The sequence below is a fragment of the Gambusia affinis genome, linkage group LG03 (genome assembly GCF_019740435.1).
Source record: "Gambusia affinis linkage group LG03, SWU_Gaff_1.0, whole genome shotgun sequence".
NCBI classification, from domain to species: domain Eukaryota; kingdom Metazoa; phylum Chordata; class Actinopteri; order Cyprinodontiformes; family Poeciliidae; genus Gambusia; species Gambusia affinis.
In genome coordinates this window covers 30941329-30954452 of record NC_057870.1, presented here as the reverse complement: position 1 = coordinate 30954452, position 13124 = coordinate 30941329, and the positions used below count along the sequence as shown (strand labels likewise).

General features: G+C 37.5%; 1 protein-coding gene across 1 annotated transcript; it reads right to left on the bottom strand.

Moving 5' to 3' along the window:
• Positions 1-697: 697 nt before the first annotated feature.
• Positions 698-13104, bottom strand: slc2a8 (solute carrier family 2 member 8). Its single transcript, XM_044112148.1, has 11 exons — positions 12522-13104; positions 12253-12426; positions 10124-10286; positions 9510-9716; positions 8929-9028; positions 5453-5664; positions 5194-5343; positions 4333-4441; positions 3578-3712; positions 3366-3511; positions 698-2666 (listed from the first exon to the last, which is right to left on the bottom strand). The coding sequence occupies exons 2-11, from the start codon at positions 12345-12347 to the stop codon at positions 2520-2522; spliced, it is 1464 nt and encodes a 487-aa protein (XP_043968083.1). The 5' UTR covers positions 12348-12426; positions 12522-13104; the 3' UTR covers positions 698-2519.
• Between the last annotated feature and the right edge of the window lie 20 nt (positions 13105-13124).

Here is a 13124-nt window from a genome sequence, read left to right as displayed (position 1 = left end):
CTTTAATGTATTTGATTGTAGAAGGTACCTTTTCTGCACTGCAGTCAAATTGTATTTTTTGACGTCAAAAATTTATAAATATAAAAACTATAAAATATCATCCAAATAATGATGATATTTTAACTTTTTACAAGTAAAAGTTAAGTATGTAACTTTTACCTACTTAATTACTTTTTAAGATAATTGTTAAGGATCCCACAGAAGCAATGGAATGAAATTAAAATGATGTTACCTATTTTTGCCGTTATGTTTAATTTTATTAAATACTTGTCCTACTTTAAAATCAACAAGTGATGATTATTCATTTTAATTTTATAATTTCCAGGTTAATAGTACAAAATCAAGTTTAAAATATACATTTTAAGTGTTTGCTCATCAAAGTGAAGATTTTGATGAAGTCCTCTGTTTGCTTTTTGGAAAAAGTTTAAATATTTTGTCAGAATCTGAATGGAATTGGAACCTTTCTGATTGGATTGATGGGAAAATTACTATTGTGAGTAAACCTAGTTGATCTGGTGTAAATGCATCTGAATGAGACTTTTAGTTTTGAAAAGTTGAACTCAATTCTTCTGTTTAAATCATCGCAATTTATTACTAATTGCATTTGTTTTTGTATTACTGGATTTGAGTTTATATAGTTTTTTAAAATCACAAATTCGATTTTTGATGAGAAAATGAATAATTTCTGCAACACAAATTACAAAGAAAGAATCACAAATTTTATTTTTTCAAAGATTCAACCAGGATCATTATGACAAGTAATTTTGAACATCATGACTTTACAAAACAGACAATTTTTTGTACCAAAGAAGGAGATGAATCAGCAAAACAATAGGACATAAAAATTACAAACTGTGAAGAAACAAAGGAAAACACAAGGCATCCATCTTTAAAACATTAAATCTATAAAACCATAAGAATAAAACACCGGTACAAACAGACGCATGTAGTTGTTACAGTTAACAGATGTCAGCTTTTTGAATAAAAATGCAGTTAGTGTAAACAGGAACTCCATCAGCTCATGATGCATTCACTTCCCACAATCTCTATAACATCGTATTCTTTCCTCGGCAAAAACTTACAGCAACAAGAGATTATTCTTTTCCACTGAAACGACGTCAAGCCAAGCAAAAACAGGAAGTGTTTTCAGGAAGTCTCGTTTCGCTTCACTTTAAGGATCATCAAAGCTGATTCCAGATTAAAATAAAATTTAAATTCAGCAGATATTTCAAAGGAAGAGCAAAACATACAAACGTCCTTCTGTTAATTTGCAACTTACTTGACAATGGATTCATATGAGAATAAAGAAACGGCCTGTTTGTTGAGGCGATTCAGCATTTTTATCAGACATAGAAATCAACCTCAAGCAGACAGTGACTGTGAGAAAGTTTAAGTCTTATTAATGATATTTTCTAACTGCACCAGAACTTTGTGGAAGAGAAAATGGAAAGTCATTGTGCTTACTGAGATTTATGTGTTAAATATGGTTAAAACGTCCCTTCAGCTGTGGAAGAAAAATTCAGAAAGAAAATACATACTGCTGGTGAAATTGAGCATTTATGGACTTTGATGCACAAATTAAAACTACAACCATGAAAATAGCTTAACTAAAATAGTTTCTGAATATTTAAAAGGCTCAAACTCAATCACTAGCCTGAACATTTTGTGGTAAAATCAAATTAAAAACTCCTAAATATTCACTGTGAATATTTAAAAACTGTGTATGACATCCAAATACCAACGCAGTCGGATAAAGTCCAACACCCGCCGACTCGTTTAAACTTCAAATAGTGTTTCTAATGTAAACTAATGAATATGTGGAGACTTTTTACATTTTTGTCCCGATCATGGCTTTTGTTTTTACATTTTTCCTGTATGAATATTCCTGACACTGAGCTTAAATCAGCAAACTGAAAATCATAACAGAAATGTAGCAAAAAGCAGCATAAAAACTCAGAAAGGGAAAAGTTTAAGTTCACGTTTTGCTGGAAGAGTTAAAGATTTTATCAACATAACAGCAAAAATCTGCTTTTTTATATATTATCACTTTTTTCTAAGTGGTAGAATATGGAAAATTCTGTGTGGACACACACAGACAGAAACTTAAGAAACTCTACAGACATATTTTTGCCTCAGTGAAGCTTTTGCATCGCAGAGCTGAAATCTTTAAAGAAGCCGTTAAAGTTTTGCCTCCTTCCCTCTGTGGCCTGCAGGGGGCAGCGAAGAGCAACAGGCGCCTCAGTTTTCTGACTGTTGATGTCAGATTATGATATTTTTCAGGAGCCAATATGTCCAACTTATCATCATCATCTCTGTTGGCAGTTTGGTTGCACCTCACTAATACAGTAATAAAATACAGTTGAGTTTTCACAAAACAGAAAAGAATCACTTAAAATATTCACCTGTTTTCTGTCATGAAAGAAAAGAGAGAAAAAGTTTGAGTTAGCTTCCTGTTCTTGGAGGATATTTTCTGAATGCCCACTTTCACAGTCTGTCCTGAGGTCTGATGGGCGAGGCTTTCATGGACCTGACGTCCCTCTGAAAAGGGTTTCGATCTGCTCCAGCGACTTGCCTTTGGTTTCCGGGACGAAGATGACGGTGAAGATGATGTTGAGGCCGCACATGCAGGCGAAGAGCCAGAAGGTCCCGGCGCTGGTCAGGAGGTTCTGGGAGGAGACGGAGAAACAGATTAGAGCTACAGAGAGGCTGTGAATGAACTGCAGGCAAATCAGATCGTTCACATCAACACCACTGGGATATTCTTAAAATATTGAAACATAAATAAATACAATAAAAAAATGTAAATAATAATAAAAATAATAAATATAAAAACATAACAAGCAAATAAATAAAGAGTAACAAAATCAAAATAATTAAAAATATGTTCAATGCATTAAAATTGGACTAAAAAGAATAAAAATAATTAAAAACACTAAATGCATAAAAGATAAAGATAATTAACAATTTTAAAATATGAAGTGCATAAAAATAAAAATCTAACAAAAATATTTTTAAAACACTACATAAAATAAAATATTAAATATTAAAAGTATGAAAATAAACAAAATTAAAACCAAACAAATAAATAAATACAAATAAAAATGATTAAAACCATAATAAATAAAATTAAAATAATAAAAAATATTAAAAGCATGAAAAAACAAAAAGCAAATAGTAAAAAATAATAATACGTTATAAGTACCTAAAATAAAAACAACAAAAACTTTTAAGAATGCAAATACTCAAAAATAAATTAAAAACATAATAATAATAATCTGATGTGAATCTACCAAACTACGTTAACTAACTCTATAGACTCTATAGACTCTATATTATGTAGCTGAAGGAAACAGCAGGAATATTACCATCATGTCCTGGAAGGTTTTGGTGACGACGAAGGCCATGCCCCAGTTACTGAGAACCACCGCCGCTCCAGCAAACCCTCTCACTCTGATGGGAATGACCTCCGACATGATCAGCCACGGGATGGGACCCCAGCCGATGGCAAAGCCTGAAAACCACACGCGTTACCAACGTCCTCCTTTAAGTCCTCCTGCTGACGTGAGCCTGAACTCACCTGCGATGAAGACGGCCATGCTGGCCAGAGCCAGCCAGGTGAGGTCAGCAGGGGGCGCCAGCGCTCCGCTGGGAACTTTGGGTGTCAAGTAGAAGTAGACGCCAAACGCCGTGGTGCTGAGCATCATGGCCACGCCTGGATTCAATCAGAGTCAACGTTAGCTCGTGCAATTAACCTGAAGATTTTAACATGTTAAAATCACATTAAAAAGGTTCATTAAACTCTTTATTTTGACCTAAAAGTGTCTGTCCTGTGGTAACCCTCACCCTAACCCTCACCCGACGACAACGAAAGATTAAAGGTTTCCAAGACAACAGACGGCAACAGAGGTTAAAAAGTTCAACTTTGTTGTGTTGCTAATTGGTGCATCAACGTTGCTTGGATGCACTGTAAAAACACAAAATACTACCAAGTATTTTTGGTCCAGTTTCTAGTGTAAATATCTCAGAACCCTTGAAATATGACAAAACCAACATATTAGTGACTATTCTGCAAGAATTAGGAGCTTGTTTGCGCTGATGCACTTTGCTGAAAATATGCCATATAAATAAAATTACCTTTACTTTGTTTTAAGTAAATAAATCCACTGGCAGTTTGGATGAGAACAAACAAGGAAATGAAAGGAGAGTTTATAAATTAATGCCTAAAACAATCTTTTTGAAACCTTCCTGAACATAAAAACCTGAAAAACCGAGATATGGGCAGTTGCCCAGGGCGGCATCAGAAAGGGATGAGAGAGGGTCTGTTGAGAGAACCTGAGATGACGAGCAGAACCTTCCTGCCGGCCCGGTCCATGATCACGGCCGCGATCCCAGTGAAGATAACCTGAATCAGAGCGACGATCACCGACGCCAGTTCACTCTCCTGAAAAACAGCAACAATCAGGAAGGGGAAGCGCCGCAGATCCAGTTTCCAAACTGAAATCTACTTCTGTCTGTGAAATAAATGAAATATTTCAGTTAAAATTCAGTAAAGCTGAACCATTTTCAAATTAAAACTCTCATCTGAGCCCACAGCATCACTCTTTTTACAACAGGAAGTCTCAAAATCAAAACCTCACCAGCTGAAAAGTAAAAGTGTTGCTTGTTTATTATTCAATCTGTTTCTTGATGCTGTGGAGCTGGAAGAATCCCAGAGGAGATGAAACAGAGACATTCAGATGGAGACATAAAGAGGTGTAGCAAAAGCAAATGAGGAGGATTAGCAGAGCTTGTTGGTGTGGAATATCGTCTCTGCTGCCTGGATGTTGAGCTGTTAGCATGTCATGAGGGTCATGAGACTGTCACACAGCAACAGCCTTCAGTCAGAGGCCTTTTCAGATTCGTTGGTAGCCTGACTGCTACTGGAGATCCTTCCTGCCCACATTCCAGTCCACAATACAACTTCCTCAGTGACCGTTTGAGGGCCGTTGGACGACACTTTATTCAACCAGAGGGGCGAATAAACTATAAAGTATTTTAAAATTTTAAATCACAGAAGAATAAAAAGTGCAGATTTTTGATTCTTAACGAGAGGAAAACATCTGGCTGTGTATCTGCAGCTGCAGAGTGTGTGTGTGTGCGTGTGTGTGTGTGTGTGTGTCTGGGTGTGTGTGTGTGTGTGTGTGTGTGTGTTACCTTGAAGTGCGCCTGTACGAATATGTCCTCAGCGTAGAACATGATGGCGTTGATCCCGGTCATCTGCTGAAACACCATCAGCAGGATGCTGATCAGCAGCGGCTTGAAGACTCCGGGGTCCTTCAGGTCGGACAGGTGGAACGTTGAACCCTGGAAGAAGACAGAATCCTAACGGACAAATCCTTCAAGCATTCAGACAGAGAACATCTCAGATCGATCCTTTAAAGGACTGAAAACAGTTTGTTTTTTGTAATTCCACCTGTTCGTTGCATGCGTCCTCGATGCGGGAGCACTCCCACTCGATGGGGGCGTCCGGCCCACGCAGGAAGCGTAAGGCCTCCTCAGCTTCCCGCCTCTTCCCCTTCGACAGCAGGAAGCGCGGCGTCTCGGGCATGAAGCACATGGCGACCATCAGCAGCGACGGCGGCAGCGAGCAGCAGATCGCCAGCCAGCGCCAGTCCACGAACAAACCTGCAGGACGGGTTCAGACACACGGCTGAAGCCTGGGAGGCGTTTCAGGAGGAAACTAAAACCATTCAGAACAAACTCAGCTGGACAATAAACTGTCCCAGAGTTTATTACGATAAACGATGATACTGTTGGTTTCAGACCATTTTTATCTAATATAGTAACACATTCTAAAACTTTAAATTCTAATGAACATTTAACTTTGGAACTGGAAAACATTGTAAATATCTAAAATAAATAAACAAAACAACAAATGAAATGAACTATGAAGACTCTTGTCCATTAAGAACATTTTTCTTTTAGTTTCTCAGTATGACGCAGGTTAGCTTAGGTCAGATTAGCTTAGCATCCTCTAAACTGAACTCTTTGTTTCACTGCTCATTTCCACAAAGACCATGAAAAGAAAGTTCTGGTTGTTTAAATCTTTGAAAAGATCCATGCTGCAAAAACAAAACAAGAAAACCAAGAAGGAAACAAAAGGAAGCTTGTTTTGATCATAATGAATCACTGGATCTTTTAGAAATCAGGAAATTTAATCATCAGAGATCACCAGATGGACTTTTTCTTAAGATCTAAAGAGAACAAGTGAGACCTTCAGAGGAAAATCTCTCAATTTACTGATCATTCTCTTTAACACAATAAAAAGGATCATTACATCATTTTTCTGGCTTAAAGCGTTTGGTAAACAATAAATGCTCAGAGAGGATAAATACATCCAAGAATAAAATAAATAAATTTATTTTATTTCATAATGTTCAAAGTGAAGCTTCCTTGTTATTAAATGCTGTGACATCAATAATTATATTTTAGTAAATATATTTTAGGTGTTTTCTTTCCAGCTGTAGTGAATGTCCATCTGTGTTCAAACTCCTCCAGAGAAACATTTAATCTAATCTAATTAGATTATTATTTCATTGCATTGTTTGCTTTTGGTCAGGAACGTATGATAGCATCTCACGGAAAGTTCTGAGCTGGAAAAGTTGGAAAATCTGCTAGAAAAGAAACAGACACTTTTAGATTAATCTCAGATTTTCTAGAAACAAAACAGACTCGGAAATTTTCTTATTAGCTCTGAAAAAATTCAGAGATTTTTTTTGTGGAAATTTACAGCTTTTTCCTTTCTATCTAAAGACTCTAATAAAGCACCGCAGGAATGTCTCCGGCTAAAACAAGCGAGCTTTCATGAGGTTGGTGCAAAGAAGAGAAACTTTAGTGTCTGGTTGGGTGTAATTCTGCTGTGCATGACGTCCACAGCGGTTTGGCTGTTAATTCAGCGTATAAAGTTAATGTGGTTATTTTAATCCAGGGGAGGCGTGTCGACCTGCTGGATGAGACAACGAGTTATTTCATGAACTCATCCTTCATGTTTGAAAGATTTAAGAGAAATTTCACTGAATCCGTTTCAGGAAAAAGGTCAAGATACCAAAATGACTTTCCTAGACATTACGCTTTTAACTACAGAGTAATGTAGATTCAATCGTTTTCCAGGTTTTCCAGGTTTTTCAGATCCAAATTCAGAATAATTTTTGTGTTGAGTGTCGAGGCCTCATGTCCCAGCACTGAGGTTTGTAAACAGTGTGGTGTCCAACTGTCCATAGATACAAACACGTTTTACATTCAGTTTTGATGAACAGCATTAACAAGAAATTTGGTGAAATCAAAATGAAATCTATAAAACAATCCAGAAGGTAGCATTGTTTATAGAAAATAATCCAGGATTGTTTATAGAAAATAATCCAGGATTGATTATAGAAAATAATCCAGGATTGATTATAGAAAATAATCCAGGATTGATTATAGAAAATAATCCAGGATTGTTTATAGAAAATAATCCAGGATTGTTTATAGAAAATAATCCAGGATTGTTTATAGAAAATAATCCAGGGTTGTTTATAGAAAATAATCCAGGGTTGTTTATAGAAAATAATCCAGGATTGTTTATAGAAAATAATCCAGGATTGTTTATAGAAAATAATCCAGGGTTGATTATAGAAAATAATCCAGGATTGTTTATAGAAAATAATCCAGGATTGTTTATAGAAAATAATCCAGGGTTGATTATAGAAAATAATCCAGGATTGTTTATAGAAAATAATCCAGGATTGTTTATAGAAAATAATCCAGGATTGTTTATAGAAAATAATCCAGGGTTGATTATAGAAAATAATCCAGGATTGTTTATAGAAAATAATCCAGGATTGTTTATAGAAAATAATCCAGGATTGTTTATAGAAAATAATCCAGGATTGTTTATAGAAAATAATCCAGGATTGTTTATAGAAAATAATCCAGGATTGTTTATAGAAAATAATCCAGGGTTGATTATAGAAAATAATCCAGGATTGTTTATAGAAAATAATCCAGGATTGTTTATAGAAAATAATCCAGGATTGTAGCTCCAGCCGTTGAGCCGTCAGCAGACAGAAGGTAAAGAACAGAAAGACGATGAACATGTTCACTTTAACACGTCCTGAAAAACTTTAACCCGGCAGAAAATTCACTTGTTTTGCACCTAATTTAGTAAAACAGAGGATTTTATCAATCACATTATATTAACTTGTTTATGATGAAGAAGCAGAATCCATAAAACACAGACTTATTCTAAATATCTCTGAAGATGAAGCAGATTTTTATCCTGTTTTATATTTCTGTGTTAAGCTCAGTATTTGATCTGGTAAAACATTGAACTGAAATATTACTTGGTTATCTGGTGTGCACTGTTGAACTTTTGCATTGCACCTTTAACCTAATTAGTGAGATAAATCTAATAAAAGTTCTTTAAAAGCAGATTCCAGATCTTAACTGTATTTATGTCAGAGTTCTGGTTGTGAATAAGAGTGAAAACAATAACAAAGAGCAGCTGAAACTTTGATTAAACTCTAACACAAACAGAACAAGATCCCTGAAATCAGGCAGCATCCATCATTTTATCCTTCTGAACTTGTGTTTTCTCTGTTAATAATCAACTTTTCTGCAAAGCCAGGCTGTCACGAGGCTGCCCACCTGACTGGACACTCCAGCTTTTATTTGGAAAACATGAGTGGCATGCAGCAGCCGGAGAAGATCCGATCTTATCAGAGCTGAGCTGCAGCTGCTCTCCTCTTCCTCCAAACATTTCAATCAAAGCTGCAAAGAAGCCTCAGATAAACCGTCACACTGCGACGGGACAGCCAGCCGGCCGTCAGATTACAGGCAGGAAGTCTCTCACTGATCAGAGGAATCCTTTGATCATTCAGAAATCTTCAGAAAGCAGCAGCAGCGCCGTACCTGCCAGGTAAACTCCCATGATCCCAGAGACCACCATGAGCTGAACGCAGGAGCCCAGCATCCCGCGGACTTTCTCATGCGCCGTCTCAGAAATATACAGCTGAGGAGGAAGAGGGAGGAAAACCGTTAATTATAGTCACATTCACAAGCAATTCAAAAGTTATTTACAGTTTCTTTCTAGTAAAAATAAAATACAATGCTGGTTTTAAACAAACCCTCCATGAACCATGAATCCCAGCAGAGTTTTTCTGTTGATCAAAATAAATATGCTAATATAGTATATTATTATACACAAATAAATAAACTATCACAGCTTTTTTTTCCCCATTAAAGCGATTTCTTTTTCACAATTTCACAACTTTCTTCTGGTAATTCATTTTTTCTCAAAATATCCTAACTTTACTCTACATGAAGGACATTTATAGTCGTAATGATTTTATTCTCACAATTAAAAATTTAATCTTAATCTGGCCCTAATGCTCTTCGTGTTGGACCAGGTGATGAATCGATTATTTCATTTTTCAGCCGCTCTGTTCCAGATTTCCTGGTGTTCCGGTTTAAAACCTGCAGGTTCTTCTTACCGGGACGACCAGCGAGGTGATGCCGCTGGCCATGCCGGTCAGCACCCGGCCCACGTACAGCATCCACACGTTCTGAGCGGCGATGATGATGGTGAAGCCGAAGACGAAGGGCAGCGTGCAGGACATCAGGGTCAGCTTCCTGCCGATCCGCTGCACCATCCAGCCGCCCAGCAGGCCGCCCACCGCCGCTCCCACCGTCACGATGGACTTTAGAAACAAAACGTGAAACCTCAGCGCTCTTCTGATTAACTCAATGCAATTATTCACTTTAAACAGAACTTATTCATATTAATAAATGAATTTTCAGCTAAAATGTATAATTTAATCTAAATCTTGGTCTTTGACTTCCACCAGGTTTGCATTGTCACTTTATTATGTACTTTGTTCTAAATGTAAATATGTTCAATTACGTCTCATCAGAGATAATATCTGAAAACCTTTTCCTTGTTAATGAATGAATTTGCATCTAATTAATCTAAATCTTCCTGTTTAAGTGTCTGGTTGGCTGTTTTTTGCTGCAATAAGTATTTTTTGCCAGCATGTGACGACATAAAGCTGCTGATGCAGCCCGAAGTCGGCCCTGCTTCCAGCCATGTGATGTTGCGTCATCGTACCCCAAACCAGGAGCCCTCCACTTCGCTGAGCCGCAGCCGAGGGTCGGCGATCCTGCTGAGCTCAGGGATGGCGGGGGAGCTGTAACCCAGCACGAACCCGAAGCTCATGGGACCCAGAACGGCGGCGAACGAGGCCAGGTACAACTTCCTGTTCTTCACTTTGCTGCGGACAAAACAAAAGAGGAAGCAGGTTGAATGAACCGTAAATGTCTGCAGTTTTATACGTTCATATCTGTTTTATTTAGGAACAACTTTCAAACTTTGTGTAAGAACCACTTTGTTTCAAGTCTTACCATAGTTTCTAAATTGTGTTTTGGTCTGGACTTTGACTAGGCCACTCTGACATATGAAAATGATCTAAGGCAGTGTTTTCCAAACGTTTTCTTCAACAATAAAGTAAACAGGAAAAGCTCTAAACAACAAGACAAAGGTGTCAGGTTTGTGTGAATCTCTTTAGAACCAAAAGTTAAATCTGGTTTTCCACTTATTCTTTATTAAAAGAAGTTTTGCAAATGCTTTTGGTCTTGACTTGGTAAAAAAGAGGAAAACATTGAATATTTTCACAGCAATAACAGGAATTTGGGGAACTCTTCTTCTAGAAATGCTCGCTGTATTTAGCCAACTTTAATAAATTAAATAAAAACTGATTTAGACGCAACAAAGTCTACTTTTCAGTGACAGTCACTGGACAGATGTGGTTTTGTTCAGCAGAAAATTAAAGAGAATCAAAGCAATGACATTAAAGGAGAAATGCTTTGTGCTGCAACCAACATTTTCCATTCTAGGGAGATTTAAACGAGTCAGAATCATTCTGACCAGAGTCTGGACGCACCTGGTCCTGTTTCAGGATGTTGTCTTACAGAAACCTCAAACAAGTTCAACTCCAACTCTGACCAACTTCCACGTCCCCACAGCATGATGCTGCCTCTACCAGAAACAATCCAGACCAGAGTGCCCATCATTCCAGTCAACTCTGGCCACTGGCATCCATTAATTTCACGTTTTCTTATTATGTATTAAAATCAACTCTAAAAGAAAACGAACCAATCAGAGCCAGGAGGAGGGCTTCAGCGCTGTCAATCACTCTGGTGCTCACATCCCTGCCCCTTACTCTCTGCTACACAGCAGCTGGTTCATGAATGATAAGGTTAGTTAGCATAGCTAGTTAGCATGACTATAGATTAGCAGAGTGAGTAGTATTGATACTAAAATGAACAAAATCAATACAAAGTCCTCAGGCTGAGAGAAGGATGTTTGTGTTCTTGGTTTGTGGATAAAGATGGAACATCTTCAATGCTTAAAAACCAAATGCTTCACAGCTGACACACACAGTCCGAGGCTGACACTGTGTCCATTTGTGTTCAACACATAAAGTAAAAATAAGTTGAGTAGGTTCACCAGACCCAGAAACAATGGCTGAGTAACCAGAATATGAACAGATTACAGATCAGGCAGTGGGGAGCAAGATGGAGGAAAACAAGATTTCTAAATGGAGAAAAACCTTTTGGGTATAAACTGTATTGCATTGGAGTGCAGGTAGGAAGCTGCAGCAGCCAATACAGTGTTTTTGTTGGAGTAGATGTGACTATAAATAGGAAACTTTTTAACCAGTTGATGATTCTCAATTTTCTGCATTTTACAATTTTATATTCCTGTAAACAGAAAACCTTTGACTTTGGATTTGATGATCAGACAAAACAAGCAAGTCCAACTCGTCATTTTGGACTTTGGAAACGCGTTATTTTATCTCAACCAACCATAACTACTATTTTATTTAACAGAGAGCAGAAACAGGTTAAGCTGAACGCAGCAGAATAATCTAGGTGGTTATTTCATGTAAATTGTTGGGTGTTTCCCTGCCTTGGTCCTCGGGGGTAAAAGGCTGTTTCTCTTTTCCAACAAACCTGATTTAAAACCAGATTCTGCAGAACTAGTTGACCAGCTCATCGCGCAACTCGAGCCTCAGATTTGTGTTTTTTAAAGCAGGCACACACCTGAAACACCCAGGTACGTGTCCACCAAAGAGAGCTGACAAACACTTTTTAGACTTTGTAAGTCCAGAAACCCCGTTTGAAAAGGTCAGATTGTCCTCTGATATTCTGGCTGCATAAAGTTTTAGGCAGGCTGACCTGAGATAAGCCTCCTGCTCGGACAGGAGTCCGGTAGGATCGTCATCTCCACCCTCCTCATCCAGCAGCCTCCGTCTCTCGGTCTGGATGTCCATGCTGAACGCAGCGATCCTTCCCCGGTGTTTACCTTCTGCTCTCGGTCGCCCTCAGCATGAATCCACCGACCGGAAAAGGCTGCAGTGGAGAAACAATAGCAGCTGCTTTAATAAACTCAGAAAAGAGAAAAATGAAAGCGGTGGGATCATATATGAGCTCCCAGCGGTTGTTACCTGGACACTGAGACGATCCGGTTGATCTCACCGGCTGACAACTTGCTTTAACATCAGAGTCAGCTGATCACCTCTACTGCCTGTTACACAACTTTCAAAATAAAAGTCTCAAACACAATCTATTACATGTTAGTACATATAATGACTTGGTTATAGTTGAGAGTTTCAATGTACACTTTTTAAAACATTTTCCGGTGACGTTTACATTAAAGAATTAGCAGGATGTGTTATAAACCAGCTTATTACCGTATAAACATACTTACATATTATCGAGCATACCTTAACATATGAAACCAAGATAAAACCATGGAAATTGTACAGCTAAAATTACTTTTTAACACCACTTTTAAATATCCAGTAAATTTTCTTTCTCTCTCTTATATCTCATTAACTACATGTTTAGCTAGCAACATGATGCTAGCAGTAAACAGAACAAAATAAGAATTAGAAATCAACAACTGTTCACTCTTACACGACTATGTATTTGAATTTAAAGTTTTACTATATTATGTTACATAACACAGGGCTTTTAGCAGCGAAATGACAGTTCGTGGATTTAATTTGACACTTCCGGATATTTTAAAACGTTACCGGAACAAAAAA

Coding starts and splice junctions, on each gene's coding strand:
- slc2a8 (XM_044112148.1), bottom strand. CDS start 12,347: ATGGACATCCAGACCGAGAGACGGAGGCTGCTGGATGAGGAGGGTGGA. Junction 5,344..5,452: donor AGGACGCATGCAACGAACAG/GTGGAATTACAA, acceptor GTCTTCTTCCAG/GGTTCAACGTTCCACCTGTC. Junction 4,442..5,193: donor TCGTACAGGCGCACTTCAAG/GTAACACACACA, acceptor GCTGTTTTTCAG/GAGAGTGAACTGGCGTCGGT.